The 16,554-nt window shown below is 50.2% G+C and overlaps 1 protein-coding gene across 2 annotated transcripts in view; it reads right to left on the bottom strand.

Moving 5' to 3' along the window:
• SLC23A3 (solute carrier family 23 member 3) overlaps nucleotides 1-11,797 on the bottom strand; it is a 119,283-nt gene extending 107,486 nt beyond the window's left edge. The window contains exon 1 of one of the 2 annotated variants that reach the window (XM_069227138.1): nucleotides 11,066-11,797. In XM_069227138.1, coding sequence (XP_069083239.1) covers nucleotides 11,066-11,173 — 108 coding nt within the window. In that variant the 5' untranslated portion in view covers nucleotides 11,174-11,797. The remainder of the gene's footprint in view (nucleotides 1-11,065) is intronic. The other variant, XM_069227137.1, reaches the window with a different exon arrangement.
• Nucleotides 11,798-16,554: the final 4,757 nt, after the last annotated feature.

Below are 16,554 nucleotides of genomic sequence, written 5' to 3' on the forward strand. Positions count from 1 at the left end.
GCTGAACAGGAGCTGCGGTTGAGGTTTTACCACTGAGACGGTGCAGGTGAGGAAACAGATATAAAAACTTGACAATGGAGCCACAGGCGATGTCACATGAGAGTGTTGCAGAGTGCCCTCCAGTTGCACTGTCGAGTAAAAGTGTTGATGACTGGACTGGCCACCAACAAGCCTTGGCAGTGGTAAGTTGGAGGAGAAGCTATCTCTCCTTCTGGAGGTCCAATGGAAAACCGTAGCCAGCTGTAACTTGGCAGGGAGCTGGACTACACTTCCCACAGTGCATTGGACCACCTGTCTTTGGGCAATCCCTCACAGGGCCAGATGGCCAGCGCTTCTTCTGATCTGGTGAGTACTTTTCACCTGCAGTGGGCAGAGAACTAGTGCAACTAGTCCAAGGGAGTCTGTCCTTGCCTTTGGCTCACAAACGGTTCCCTCTTGCTGGGGGAAGCAGTCTTTAGTCCAGGACGAGCCACAATCAAGCAGTTCCAAGGGGTTGCCACAGGTTCAAGGTATCACACCTTTTGTTAGTGCAGGTCCCTGTTGTAGTTGATGCAGGTCTTCTCTTGTCCTCTTGTCACAAGTTGTTGCAGTTCTGAGGTTCTGGTATCAGGGGAGGCCCTTCAGTCCTGGATTTAGGAGCATTAGGGGTGTGGGTGCAAGTAGCCATTGGGCTACTAGCCTCAGCACCTAATCCGCCCCTGAGGTGACCACATCTGGTAGGTTGTGGCACCTTTTCTACCAAGAACCCTCAATAATGTCTCTTTCTGTCCAGGCTACTGATCCTAAAGGTGTGGCTAGCCTTCTGGGGGTTTACGCCTCCTGACTAACTAATTGTTTCCACCTGATTGGGTGCAGATGGTCCTGCGGGCAATGGGATGGGTGTGTCCTCCAGTGGGAGACAGCCTGCTTGCATATCAGAGGCAGTGTGCCCTTTGAAGCTCACCTCCTTGATGTGCCACTTCTTTAGCCTTCCTGAGAGGGATGAAGGGAGGGATATAGGGATGAAGGGAGGTAGGTGTGACTTTCTTCCCATCCAGGCCATTGTCCTGACTCTTAGGAGGGTTCACACCTCTGTCCAGGGGGTCAAACTCCTGTCTTGGTGGCAGCAGCTGTGAGTTGGCAGCCAGAGCGCAGGAAAAGTGGGGTAACTTGGTGGGCAACCTCTATCGCTTTCTGGGTCCATGCCACTTCTCCCCTGACATGAGATTTGATACCAAACATGACCCACTTCAGTGGTACCATAATGAAGCTGGCGACTCCGGGTTTGCCCCGGTGCCGGCCCATGTTATCCTATTGACCGTCGTTCACTTATAGTAGCCTTTGATGGAAATGGCCACTATAGGGACAAGCTTGAACTTATATGTCCATATCTTTAATATAATGCACCCTGCCTCCTGGGCTCTGGAGGCCTACCTTGGGGGGGCTTACATGTATCAATGGCAGTGCTGGGGCTGTGCCACACATGGTGTGGGCAGAGCTGGGTTCCAGCAGTTTGTACTGCTCCTGCAGTCTGCAATGGCAGGCCTGCTGGCAGTAGTTTCTTAGGTCACGCAGGGTAGCACAAACAGTGCTTCAGGCCCTGGTGACCCCTTTAATAACCATGCCCTGGATACCACTGGTACCATATGCTAGGGACTTATAAGGAGGTTAAAGTGCTTGTCAACTGGGGATACCAATTCACGGTTACCAATTTAGGGAGAAAGCACTGGCACTGGGGCCTGGTAAGCCGGCTTCAGTGCACTTTAGGAGTCATAACCAACAGCACCTAGAGCATGAAGTGGGGGGTGACCATCCAGAAAGGCCACTTTCCTACAGTTGATATGTGGAAGTGTAACTGGCTGCTCGCTCTTCCTTGACCATTGAAATATGTGGTGTACCACTTCGCTGCAGGACGACAAGATGTCATTGGAATTCTATACTCGTCTGCCTATACATATCTATGTTACACGTATGAAGAGTACTACCGTTCCAGTATATCGTAATGTGTAATCCTTGTATTTGTATATTGATATGGATGTGTAAACTGTAATTTTAAAATGCTGTTATTGGTAATGTTCATATTATATATGTTCTCATTACAGCCCTGAAGAAGCACCTCACCACTGCGAACCGTGCTGGCTGCATGGGCTCTGGTGATACTTTTTCTACATACAGAACATTTTCGCCACAAAATTGGAGGATATGGACATGCCTTATGTGACTTGAATGTATATGAAGGAGGACATTAATTTGGGTGATTTCTAACATAACTTTTTATATTAATTGTGTTTTTATTCTGACTATGACAGTGATATTTTAATACATTTTTGAAAAAAAATACATTTTGAAAAATAGTATCATTGATTTTTTCACATTCATGATGATGACTCAAGACTGGTGTATTAATGAGTTTGCTCCCCCCGCACATAAATTTTGGCCTTACAGTGACATAAGGTGTACAGAGGTACAATTATACCAACCCAGCTCTCAAGCATCCCAGAAGGCAACCACCTGAGGACAACCAGATCATTCAAGTCTACACCTTCTAGGGAACATTAGGATATGAATGAATAGAACACAGAACACAAGGAATAAAACACTACACGTAGTACACACTGAGGTCCTTTGAGGAGGTAACACAAACCCTGAGGTACCGTTAGCTCCCCAGGCAGTGTTACCTCCAGGCATTACTGTGGAGTCTATGAAGAGGACCTGCAAAGAATGTGGAAGATCCAGGTTCAGAAAATTAAGAGAAATCAAGATCACTGGAATAGCACACTGATGCTTATAAAATGCTTGTTTACCAGTTTGGGTCATTCGTTTCGCCTTCCATATCACATCATACACTGACTGGTAAGCTTGCAATCCCATCAAGCCTAACTGAGAAGGTGCAGTGTGCTTATGTTTGAAAATATGTAGACTTTAGAAAGAAGGAGAGAGCACGTTTCTCCACTTCTCTGTGTGTCAGGGTGACCTTTTGTATGTATCCTCCTTTCAGTTCTCCAAGACCTTAGCAAGAGTGTCACAAAACTCTTTGCAGCCAGACAAGTGTCAACATAGATCTGTGTGAGATGAATCTAATCAGAGGTTCACCAGGAGCTAGTCTGCATTCTGCTTGATTACACCTGACCTTGGGTAACTTTAGAGTCACATCAGGTCCTTGGGTCTGCTGCCCCTTCACCATCTGGTTGCCTCCCCTCCAAATCCTAGTCTCATCACCACAGCTGCTAGCTGAAACGCTTCCCCGGGCGCCTGCCCCTTCCTCCCCATTCCTGTCACTGCTGCGCTGCTGGGCCTGCCTTTGCCACCTCGGTTCCTCTCCTGCTTCATTAACTCCATGCTCTGTGCTCCATTCCTGTCCCGCTCTCCTCTCCATCTGGTTGTATCGCTGCTTGCTTGTGCTCTGCTCCTGTCCTTTTCTGCTTGTGCCACTGTTTTGCTTGTCTTTTTCTTTCTGTTGACCTTGTTCCCCTTGGTGCCCCTTAGGCTGTGCTTGTCCCCCTGATGCTTCCTGCTCTCTTTTGCCGCTCGCCGACCGCCAACCCTGCCCACCTCCACCCAGGGCCCTTTCCACCACGGGACCTACATAATGGGGGCTGTGCAGCGGGCACGCACAGCGGGCATGCCTCCTGCACGCCTAAGATAAACCCGTCTCTGCCAGTCTGCACCTCGACCCTGCCCAGCACCATCAACTTTGGCTCTCCTACCGCCTGCCATTACTCAGCTTCCGAACTGCAGGACCTGGCTCCTTGGAATTGAGACAATAACTGCTTCAGTGCGACTCCCCTTGACCACGGAAGAACATTTCACCTGCCACCAATGCCACCTCACCTGCAACACAGAGACTACACCTCTGGCCACCCACTGCAAAAAACAGCTTCACTGCCTTCTTCTCAACGTAAGATACCTAGGCAAAAATGCGAAAGAAGTCTGGGACACCTTAACCACACTCCAACCTGATCTGATGTTCATCACAGAAACTTGCCTCACCAATGCATAAGATCCAGACATCTCCTGTGCAACCCCCCCAAGGCTACAAACGTATCCACAAAGAGCGACACAACAAACACAGAGGAGGTATCACCATAATCTACAAGGACGGTCTCTGATGCACCACCAAGGAGGACAATCTGTCCTCCATCATGGAACACCTTAATTTCGAAATCCAACCAATGCCAAAACCTCCATCAGATGAACCCTAGTGTACAACCCTGTTGGCCCCCACCCCGCCTTCTGCAAGATGATCACCGATTTCGTCTCCACCCGACCATCAACTCCAGACACTACGTCCTCCTAGGAGACCTAAATTTCCACCTCAACAACCCAGACAACAGAAACTCCACCAACCTCCTGGACAACATCAACAACATCGGACTCGAGCAGCTGGTCACCATTCTCAAGCACAATGCAGGTCACACACTGGACCACATTTTCACCTCCAGCAACATGGTTAAATTCTCTCACACTACGGCGCTAACTTAGACAGACCACCACATTATACATTTCACCATAGCGAGCACTCCTGAACCCGCCTCCACAATACCCGCCCTCCCTCACCGCAACTGGACCCTCCGCCCTCAACACCAATAGACTTAACCCCACCACCAACACCGAACAAGACGCCTGCAGCTTTCAGGACTGGATCCACAACTGCACTAACAAAATCACCCCCACAAAAAACTCCAACACAAGAAAATCCAGAAACCCCGCCAGCTGGTTCACACCAGAACTCCGCCCACTCAAAAGAGAACACAAACAACTTGAAGGATGATGGCGCACTAGCAAGAACCTAACAGACCACGCCACCTTCAAAACGGACCTCAACAACTACCATCATCATAACAGGGAAGCTGATCAACCGCATCAAGAGGAGCACTAACCTCTCCAAGGAACTTTCCTGCATTGTGCGAGAGGTTTCTTGCCCAACAGCCATGGAGAACACAATCCAACCCTCCAAAGTCCTCTGCGACTCTCTGGCAGACTACTTCCATGACAAAACATCTGCCATCTACAGCAACTTCCCCCAACCCACCAGCATTGACCACCTTCTAACTCCAGCAGACACTACTCCCAGCCACCTGATCACAGACTGGAAACTGCTAGCAACTCAGGAAACATCGGCCTATGTGAGCGCAACCCACTCTGGATCATCCAACAACCCGTGCCCCCACTACATCTTCAATCCCGGGCAGAGAGAGATCATTAGCACCCCCATCTTCAATGCCTCCATCACGACGGCCACCATTCCAGATGCATGGACACATGCAGAGGTAAAACAGCTTCTGAAAAAACATCTGTCGACCCCAGCAAACTCATAAACTACTGATTGATCCCACTGCTACTTTTCCCAGATAAAGTCTTAGAAAGTGCTACCAACCAACAGCTCTCCGAACACCTAGAAGGACATAGTCTACTGGACACCTCCCAAGCAGGTTTCCGAGCAACCCATAGCAACGAAACCGCCCTGATCGCCGCAACGGATGACATCAGAGCCCTCCTCGACCATGGAGAAAAGGTAGCCCTAATCCTCCTCGACCTCTCAGTGACCTTCAAAACCATCTCCCACCAAACCCTCATCACCAGACTCCACCACCTCGAAGTGCGGAGCAACGCCCTCAAGTGTATCCACGCCTTTCTTATAGGATGCACTCAAAGAAACGTCCTACCTCCCTATACCTCTGAACCCAGGAACATGATCTGTGGCATTCCCTAGGAATCCTCTCACAGCCCCACCATTTTCAATACCTACATGACATCATTGGCAGACAACATACTCAAGCAAGGACTCAACATCATCTCACACGCTGATGACACAAAACTCATCCTGTAACTCTCAGATGACCACACCTCCCCAAGAACTAATTTCAGCAATGCCATGACCAACGTCACAGAGTGAATGAGATACAACTGCTTGAAACTGAACACAGACAAGGCAGAAGTGATCATTTTAGGAAACAACACATCCCGCTGGGACAACACCTGGTGGCCTGCCATGCTCGGGAAATCCCCGTCCCCGGCAGACCACACCCGTAACCTTGGCACCATTATCGAAAGCACACCCGCCTTTAAGCATCAGAAAAACACGTCTGCCTGCCTCATGCTTCCTCTGCATGCTACGAAAGATTTTCCGATTGATCCCCGTAGACACCAGACAGATGGTGACCCAGGCCCTCATCACCAGTAGTCTAGACTACGGCAATGCACTCTACATCGGAGTCACCACTCAACTCTTCAACCGCCTCCAAACTGTACAGAACTCCACCGCAAGAATCATCCTATACTTTCACAGATGCACCAGCGTCACCCCGCATCTCAGAAGCCTACACTGGCTGCCCGTACAGAAGAGATGCAAATTCTGACCCTCGCCTTCAAGGCCCTCCACAACAACAGACCCAAACACATCAATCATTACCTGACTTTCCACCAACCCACCAGAGCATCCCTTGCCCTCGCGCACGGCCCACAAGTCAGTCAAAGCTGCTGTGGAGACGACTCCTTGTGCTACATCGCCAAGACATGGAACGACCTCCCCCTCCACCTGCGAACCACCCACACCCTCCCTACTTTCAGGACAAAGCTAAAGATCTGGCTTTTCGACAATGGGCTGCCAGTGTGAAATGCCAATCCCCAGCACCAGGATACCCCTCGGGTGATAAGTCGAACTCTACAATTATTGATTGATTGATTGATTGATCATGGTAGGAAACGTGACTCCTAAAAGCCTCATTAGTATTATTCAGTCTCCTCAGATTATATGGACTGCTTCTGCACAAGTGGCACCCCTAGTTTCAGCATTGTAATTTCAATTGAGCCTTAGGATTCAAATTCACATCCAACGGGAATTTGTGTATGTGTATAGACGAGCTGACCACTGCATTTCATTCTCCTCCCTCTTGGATAACAGGAATATAGCCAATCGAGTTAGGGATGTAACCTCTTCCCACAGTGGGTGTTGGGTCTTGAGATGCCCACTAAATACTGCACTAAGTGGGCGTTAGGGGGAGTACCTGGTAGTGGCCAACGGGCCACCTACCTTAGGGTGGCAACACCCACTAAGTGACCACTTCCTGTGGGAAAGGGTCACAGCTCTAACCCTCATTGGCTATTTTGCTACCATCCAAGTTGGAGGAAAATTAAATGCAGTGGTCAGCTCGTCTATACACATGCACAACTGTGAATTTGAATCCTAAGGCTCGATTGAAATTACAATGCTGGCATGCAATTGTCTACATATATGAAAAAATAAAAGGGCTATTGACCGTTCGCCAATGTCAACATACTCCAATAAGACCTTTTTTATGTTATTTTATTGTGATTATGTTTTATTATAAAGGATAAGAGGAAAACATTTTTTAATGTTAAAATGTTGCGAAGTATTATACATTGAAGATATATGTTTGGTGTATTTATTTAAATATTTTGAATAACATAAAAAAGATAAGAAATAACAAGAAAAACAAAGTGTATAGTATGGTCTTCAAATAGTAATGTTTGGGGTATAGTGACATTGGAGAACGGTCAATAGCCCTTTATTTTTTCACTATAACTTTTTGTTCCATATATGTAGAAAATTGCACACCAGCAACGTAATTTCAATTGAGTTTTAGGATTCAAATTCACACTCAGAGGTGCTATGCAAGACATGACTCACTCAGCTCTGGTGACACTGCAGAGGCGCTATGCGAGGCATGACTCACTCAGCTCTGGCGACACTGCAGAGGCGCTATGCGAGGCATGACTCACTCAGCTCTGGCGACACTGCAGAGGCGCTATGCGAGGCATGACTCACTCAGCTCTGGCGACACTGCAGAGGCGCTATCCCTGGCATGACTCACACAGTTCTGGTGACACTGCAGAGGCGCTATGCGAGGCATGATTCTCAGCTCTCATCTCTGGCGACACCGTAGAGGCGCTATCCCTGGCATGACTCACTCAGCTCTGGCGACACTGCAGAGGCGCTATGCGAGGCATGATTCTCAGCTCTCATCTCTGGCGACACCGTAGAGGCGCTATCCCTGGCATGACTCACTCAGCTCTGGCGACACTGCAGAGGCGCTATGCGAGGCATGATTCTCAGCTCTCATCTCTGGCGACACCGTAGAGGCGCTATCCCTGGCATGACTCACTCAGCTCTGGCGACACTGCAGAGGCGCTATGCCAGGCATGACTCTCTCAGCTCCGGCGACATTGCAGAGGCGGTATGCCAGGTATGACTCTCCGCTTTGGCGACACTACAGAGGCGCAATACCTGGCAGGACTCTCTCAGCTCTAGTTACATTGCAGAGGCGCTATGCCAGGCCTGACTCACTCATCTCTGACGACGCTGCAGAGGCGCTATGCCAGGCACGACTCTCAGCTCTGGTGACACGGCTGAGGTGCTATCCCTGGCATGACTCACTCAGCTCTGGCGACACTGCAGAGGCGCTATGCCAAGAATGACTCTCTCATCTCTGGCAATGCTGCAGAGACGCTATGCCAGGTATGACTGTAAGCTCTGGTGTAACTGCAGAGGCGCTATGCCAGGCATGACTCTCTCACCTCTGGCGACACTGCAGAGGCGGTATGCCAGGTATGACTCTCCGCTTTGGCGACACTACAGAGGCGCAATACCTGGCAGGACTCTCTCAGCTCTAGTTACATTGCAGAGGCGCTATGCCAGGCCTGACTCACTCATCTCTGACGACGCTGCAGAGGCGCTATGCCAGGCACGACTCTCAGCTCTGGTGACACGGCTGAGGTGCTATCCCTGGCATGACTCACTCAGCTCTGGCGACACTGCAGAGGCGCTATGCCAAGAATGACTCTCTCATCTCTGGCAATGCTGCAGAGACGCTATGCCAGGTATGACTGTAAGCTCTGGTGAAACTGCAGAGGCGCTATGCCAGGCATGACTCTCTCACCTCTGGCGACACTGCAGAGGCGGTATGCCAGGTATGACTCTCCGCTTTGGCGACACTACAGAGGCGCAATACCTGGCAGGACTCTCTCAGCTCTAGTTACATTGCAGAGGCGCTATGCCAGGCCTGACTCACTCATCTCTGACGACGCTGCAGAGGCGCTATGCCAGGCACGACTCTCAGCTCTGGTGACACGGCTGAGGTGCTATCCCTGGCATGACTCACTCAGCTCTGGCGACACTGCAGAGGCGCTATGCCAAGAATGACTCTCTCATCTCTGGCAATGCTGCAGAGACGCTATGCCAGGTATGACTGTAAGCTCTGGTGAAACTGCAGAGGCGCTATGCCAGGCATGACTCTCTCACCTCTGGCGACACTGCAGAGGCGGTATGCCAGGTATGACTCTCCGCTTTGGCGACACTACAGAGGCGCAATACCTGGCAGGACTCTCTCAGCTCTAGTTACATTGCAGAGGCGCTATGCCAGGCCTGACTCACTCATCTCTGACGACGCTGCAGAGGCGCTATGCCAGGCACGACTCTCAGCTCTGGTGACACGGCTGAGGTGCTATCCCTGGCATGACTCACTCAGCTCTGGCGACACTGCAGAGGCGCTATGCCAAGAATGACTCTCTCATCTCTGGCAATGCTGCAGAGACGCTATGCCAGGTATGACTGTAAGCTCTGGTGAAACTGCAGAGGCGCTATGCCAGGCATGACTCTCTCACCTCTGGCGACACTGCAGAGGCGGTATGCCAGGTATGACTCTCCGCTTTGGCGACACTACAGAGGCGCAATACCTGGCAGGACTCTCTCAGCTCTAGTTACATTGCAGAGGCGCTATGCCAGGCCTGACTCACTCATCTCTGACGACGCTGCAGAGGCGCTATGCCAGGCACGACTCTCAGCTCTGGTGACACGGCTGAGGTGCTATCCCTGGCATGACTCACTCAGCTCTGGCGACACTGCAGAGGCGCTATGCCAAGAATGACTCTCTCATCTCTGGCAATGCTGCAGAGACGCTATGCCAGGTATGACTGTAAGCTCTGGTGAAACTGCAGAGGCGCTATGCCAGGCATGACTCTCTCACCTCTGGCGACACTGCAGAGGCGTTATGCTAGGTATGACTCTGTCGGCGCTGGTGACACTGCAGAGGCGCTATGCCAGGCATGACTCCCTCACATCTGGTGACAGTGTAGAGGCGCTATGGCTGGCATGACTCTATCATCTCTAGCGGCGCTGCAGAAGCGCTTTAATAGGCATGACTCTCAGCTCTGGTGACACCGCAGAGGCGCTATCCCTGGCATGACTCACTCAGCTCCGGCGAAACTACAGAGGCGCTATCCCAAGCATGACTCTCTCATCTCTGGCAACGCTGCAGAGACGCTATGCCAGGCATGACTCCCTCACCTCCGGCGACGCTTCAGAGGCGCTATGCCAGGCATGACTCTCAGCTTTGGCGACACCGCAGAGGCACAATGCCAGGCATGACTCTATCAGCTCTGGTGACACTGTAGAGGTGCTATGCCCAGCACGACTCTCTCATCTCTGGCAACGCTGCAGAAGCGCTATGAAAGGCATGACTATCTCAGCTCTGGCGACACCGTAGAGGTGCTATGCAAGGCATGACTCTCCCAGCTTTGGCGACACCGCAGAGGCATAGTCGCACGCATGACTCACTCAGCTCCGGCGACACTGCAGAGGCGCTATGCCAGGCATGACTCCCTCAGCTCTGGTGACACTGAAGAGGTGCTATGCCAGACATGACTCTCTCATCTCTGGCGGCGCTAGAGAGGCGCAATGCCAGGCATGAGTCCCTCAGCTCTGGCGACACTGCAGAGGCGCTATGCCAGACATGACTCTCTCATCTCTGGCGGCGCTACAGAGGCGCTATGCCAGGCATGACCCTCAGCTCTGTCGACACAGTAGAGGCGCTATCCCTGGCATGACTCACTCAGTTGACGCTGCAGAGGCGCTATGCATAACATGAGACTGGCACTGTGCGAAATGGCTTTCTGCGGCAGTAGACTGTGACCGAGCTCGCCCTAGCCCTATAGATCTTTCAGAGATAGAGGCCTGTTGCCTGATGTACTCCTCGCTCTGCCCGGCACTATGGGTCTAACAAAGGCACCAGCCTGTCCTGATATTCTTCCAGGAGCCCCACCCTCCTCTATGCCCAGCACCCCTTACCTGCAGACCGAAGAGGGCGCTGAGTCCCCAGGGGGGATCCTTGTGGACGGGGTAGGAGGGGGTGCAGGGGACCCCGGCAGCAGGTGCCCAGCAGATGCCAGCCTTCATGACGTCACTGGGCGAGGCTCCGTCCCTCTGGACATGCAGGGGCAGTGGGCATCACCCTCGCAGCACCTCTGCCGGTCAGCAGGCCCGACTGGCGCAGAAGAGCGGACAGGTCGGGTGCCAGGGGCAGTCCAGGGTGGTCCCTTGACCTCTGGCCGCCTTACATAAGACTCCTTCGGCCAGTTAGCCATTAACCCCGGTGTTCCGGCTGCCTTCACCCAGGTTGTCCAGTAACTGGCTTCCCCTGAGCGCCTCTCTTGCGCCAGGGGGGCTGGAGAACCCACTGGCATGTGGTACTGGGGAACGGGCAGGGGGGACACAAGCCTGAAAAAAACAAATTGACCTTTCTTGTCTCAGTCCTTGCATTTATTGTCTCGCAATACTGTTTCTTAAAGCCTCGCTTCTTGGAATAAAATGAGCACGCGTTTATTTCTGGAAGTTCTCTGGTGCTTTGGAGAAGGTGACGCAGGCGAAATCAAAAAGGGCCGGCAGCAGACATTGGCGCCGACTGTATTTTAGCATTTATGTAGCCCCTCATGACACTGACTAAGGCCCAAAGCGCTTTTGGGTAGATGTGTAAAGAGCTATTCGGCTGGTTGTGCTTCCGTAGCAGCAGTGGCCTAACGAAACTTCAACGCCCCCCTCCCCTCCAAAGTACGTATAGGGGTGCCTTCCCCCTGGAACCTCCCCCCCCCCACCACCACCCCCTGCACGCTGTGCTGCGCTGAGGGGCCCCCTGGAGCGCGGGGGCTGCGGGGGCCTTTGTTACGCCCCCGCGCAGCAGAATGTGTGTTTATGGTTTGGCCTCTGTGGGGAGGGTTTTGGCTCCTGACCTCAAAGCCTGGTCCTGGGTGATTCTGTTCCAATTCGGGGAGTACCTGGCTTTAAAGTATGGGCTGGACGGTTCCCCTTGGAGCAGAACCAAGGCTGATTTGCATATGGATGAGTCGAATGTGAGGTGGGAAGGTGGGCGGGAGAAAGTTGAACTGCGAAGCTGTAATTACCAGCGGCTGAGATTAATTCACGCATTGCGTCCATCATTTATTTATGCCCTAACTGGGACACTGCCCAGGCCTCACTGAACCAAGCTGCACCACACAGAAGAGGGCCGAACGGGCCAAAGCCGGCTCGGGGTTGTTTTTGTTCATGTTCAGAGATAGGGTGACCAGATACAAGGAACTCAAAACCGGGACATGTCCCTAAAAGAGCAGAGGAACTACCATTTCTCATCAGCCAAAGGGCACAGAATGACAGCGCGCACCAACCTGGGGAAAAACAGACCGGGCGCTCAGGAAATACATAAAGTGCAATTTTTAAACCCACTATCACAATTGTGAATTGCTTTCTGGGAACAATTGCTCACGAGTCCTGCTCGAGTCCTGCTTTCGAATATATAAAAACGCGCTCGTCTGTAAATTTCCACGGACTGCCCGTAATTTCGCCCTGCCGTCTGTTGTCCGTGATGAAAGGTTTAACGGGCGGCATTTGTCCGTAATTTTAGCCTTTCACCAAAAGGACAACGGAGGCAGGGCGAAATTACGGGCAGATCAGTTTACCCAGCTGGGATGAATGGCAGGGAGTCTCTTGTGCTCTGAGGGAGGGAGGGGCAGACAGATAAGAAACAGACCTTCTTGCCAAGGTATCTCCCTCCCTAAAGAAATGCAAATGTTAGTAACTGGTAGATCTGCAAATGCAAGGGGGCTTGAAAACCTGCATTGTCTTTAATCAAAGGAGTCACTTGAAGCTTTCTGATGACAAAGATATTTTCTTTCAGAGAGGTACTGTAATGGTGTTCCAAGGGGAGCTGTGGAGTGTGTGGTTTTAATGGCGTGTTATAAATTTTTTTACTGCTAGGTATAAACTGTATATTATTCAAGTCTGTATTTGAGAAGCACTTTTTTTTATTTAACCGAACTGTATTTGCGCATTTTGTAGCAGCCTACATTATGATGTAATTGTATTTGTATAGCGCTTACTACCCCGACAAGGTATCAAATGCATGTTTGAAATAAGGACTTACACATTCACAGTTCTTTTAGGGACCTCGAGAACTCATAGTACTAACAAACATTGGCAAAGTCAACAGGTCTCGTCTACGTAAGAGTTATTGGCTTTGCCAATGTGTTTTAGCCATGTTATACACCAGAGTGGCTGCTGTTCAGCATGGGTAAAAGTTAGTTGTATAGTGGTGTGGAGTGGAGTAGGGTGGCATAGAAGCAGTGGCATAGAGCCCAGTGGGGTACAGTGCAGTTGTTTAGAGTGCACTGGCGTAGAGTGCAGTGGTTTAGAGTGCAGTGGCATGGAGTGGCGTGGGACAGAGTAGAGTGGCATAGAGTGCAGTGGAGTAGAGTGGCATGCAATAGAGTGGCAGAGAGTGCAGTTGTGTAGAGTGGTGCAGTGCAGAGTAGAGTATAGTGCTGTAGGGTGCAGTTGTGTAGAGTGGAGTGAGGCAGAGTAGAGTGGCATAAAGTGCAGTGGCGTAGAGTGCAGTAGTACAGAGTAGATTGGTGTACAATACAGTGGCAGAGAGTGCAATGTTGCAGAGTAGAGTGTCAGTGCAGTGATGTAGAGTGGAGTAGAGTGGCACAGAGAGCAGTGGCACAGAGTACAGTGGTGCAGAGTAAAGGGCAGTGGCATACAGTGCAGTTATTTAGAGTGCACCGGCGGAGAATGCAGTGGCATGGGGCAGAGTAGAGTGGCATAGAGTGCAGTGGAATAGAGTGTATTGGTGCAGAATGTAGTAGAACAGAGTAGAGTGGTGTAGAGTATAGTGGCGGCCAGTGCAGTTTTGCAGAATAGAGTTTCAGAGTACAGTGGTGTAGAGTGCATTGAACTAGAGTGCAGTGGTCAGAGTGGCGTAAAGTGTAGTGGCGTAGAATAGATTGTTTCAGAGTACAGTGCAGTTGCGTAGAGTGGAGAGGTGCAGGGTAGAGTGCAGTGGCATAGAATGCAGTGGCACAGAGTGCAGTGGCGTAAAGTAGATTGTTTCACAGTAGAGTGAAGTGTCTTAGAGTGGAGAGGTGCAGGGTAGAATAGAGTTGCATAGAGTGGCATAGAGTAAAGTGGTGTAGAGTGCCGTGGCATACAGTGCAGAGGTGTAGAGTAGATTAGAGTGACGTACAGTGTATTGATGTAGAGTGCAGGGGCATAGAGTTGAGTGTTACAGAGTAAAGTGCACTAGCATAGAGTGTATTAGCATAGAGTGCAGTGGTGTACAGTCCAGTGTTGCAGAGTGGCACAGAGTGGAGTTGTGCGGACTAGATTGGTGTTGCCTAGACTGGAGTGGTATGGCGTGCAGAGGCGCAGGGCGCAGAGGTGCAAAGAGGTGTAAAGTGCATTGGCATAGAGTGTATTAGCATAGAGTGCAGTGGCGTACAGTCCAGTGTTGCAGAGTGGCACAGAGTGGAGTTGTGCGGACTAGATTGGTGTTGCCTAGACTGGAGTGGTATAGCGTGCAGAGGCGCAGGGCGCAGTGGTGTAGAGAGGCGTAAAGTGCATTGGCATAGAGTGTATTAGCATAGAGCGCAGTGGCGTACAGTCCAGTGTTGCAGAGTGGCACAGAGTGGAGTTGTGCGGACTAGATTGGTGTTGCCTAGACTGGAGTGGTATAGCGTGCAGAGGCGCAGGGCGCAGAGGTGCAAAGAGGTATAAAGTGCATTGGCATAGAGTGTATTAGCATAGAGCGCAGTGGCGTACAGTCCAGTGTTGCAGAGTGGCACAGAGTGGAGTTGTGCGGACTAGATTGGTGTTGCCTAGACTCGAGTGGTATAGCGTGCAGAGGCGCAGGGCGCAGAGGTGCAAAGAGGTGTAAAGTGCAGTGGCTTAGAGTAGAGTGGTAGAGAGTAGAGTAGAGAGACATAGCGTGAAGTAGCACAGAGTGCAGTGGCAAAATGTGGAGTGGTTCAGAACAGAGAAGAGTGCAGTGCAGTGGCATGGAGTGGTGTAAAGTGGAGTGACACAGAGTAGGGTGCAGTGGTGTGGAGTGGTGCAGAGCAGTGTGGAGTGGAATATGCATGGTGTGTTAGCACACTGCCATTACAGACAACACATTTTTGATTGAAATGACCATTACCTTTGCACAGACATACAGGATCTCAAATCAAACTATACTGTGCACAGACGATGATGTGTGGAAATTGCATCACCTAATGTAATGATTTGTTTTAATTATAAAAAAGGTATTTGTTTCCAGCACAGTTCAGAATAAAAAAAACGTGCTTCATTTGTACTCCTAATTCTGATGTATTCTGAAGTTTATTTAAATGTTGTCATGTGATAGAAAAAACTCTCTCCTACCCCCAGTTTCCAGCAAGATTGTCGCATAAATCCTCTCACTTTGAAGTCAGAGAAAGAAAAGTGAACACTAATGCCCATATTGATACTTTTTTAGCACCACATTTGCGTCATTTTTTGACGCAAAAGCGGCGCAAACTTGCAAAATATAATTGTATTTTGTAAGTTTGCGCCGTTTTTGCGTCAAAAAGTGGGGCAAATGCGGCGCTAAAAAAGTATAAATATGGGCCTAAGTTCCCACTGAAGACAGAGCCTGACATTTGACTTTGTTCTTTGAATGCACAGTAAATGTGATGTGATAAGAACAAGATTTACAGGCCTGTTTACAGAAAGGGAGCACTCAGAAGGATACTGTAAATAGGGTTTGGGCAAGGGAAAGAACAAACTCAAGCTGCATAGCCTAAAACAAATAAAGCCAGCAAACTGAAAGCAACAAAATGTGGGTTACAAACCACAAGGCCAATGGCAAGCAACAGGCGGAATGCATTCCCAAGGAAGAACTATGAATGTACTTAAAGTGACAGCTGTGGGATGCTTTGTGGGGAAAGTCCAGTATTTTAGTCCAGTCCGCATCTTGCAGAGGTTTGGCCACATCAATCACCCAGGTAATATGCTGAGAAGACCTGGTATGGTCTCCATGTTGCAGGAAAGGTCTGTAAACCCATTCTATCAGTTTGCCACCAGTTCCTATGGTGTAGAGCTTCTGCCACACCTCTTGTAGGGTTAGTGCTAGGTGGCAGACATGAAATAGGATATTTAATGATTATTTAAGGTGGTTGTAAGTAAGGAGTGGACCTGGGTGAAGATGGTAGTCTCCACAAGGGTTTGGAAATTTAGTAGCTCGCTGTCCAGAAACAAATCCTCTAATTTTAAGACACCTGCAGCATGCCACTGATGGAGTTGCTCTGAGCACAGCGAGTAGGAAGGCTTAGCAAAGGTAGTGCAGGAGCACAGGGTTTCTTCGTGTCAGTGAGTTTACAGGTTCTTTACAGGTTCTAGCAAGAGAAAGCTGTGCATGATAACCCCGGGTGATGATCCGTAGAATGGTCAGTAGGAAACAATGAGCAGTGCATTAAGCCTTCCTTAAAAGT

Source organism: Pleurodeles waltl, chromosome 3_2 (assembly GCF_031143425.1).
Source record: "Pleurodeles waltl isolate 20211129_DDA chromosome 3_2, aPleWal1.hap1.20221129, whole genome shotgun sequence".
In the NCBI taxonomy this organism is placed as follows: domain Eukaryota; kingdom Metazoa; phylum Chordata; class Amphibia; order Caudata; family Salamandridae; genus Pleurodeles; species Pleurodeles waltl.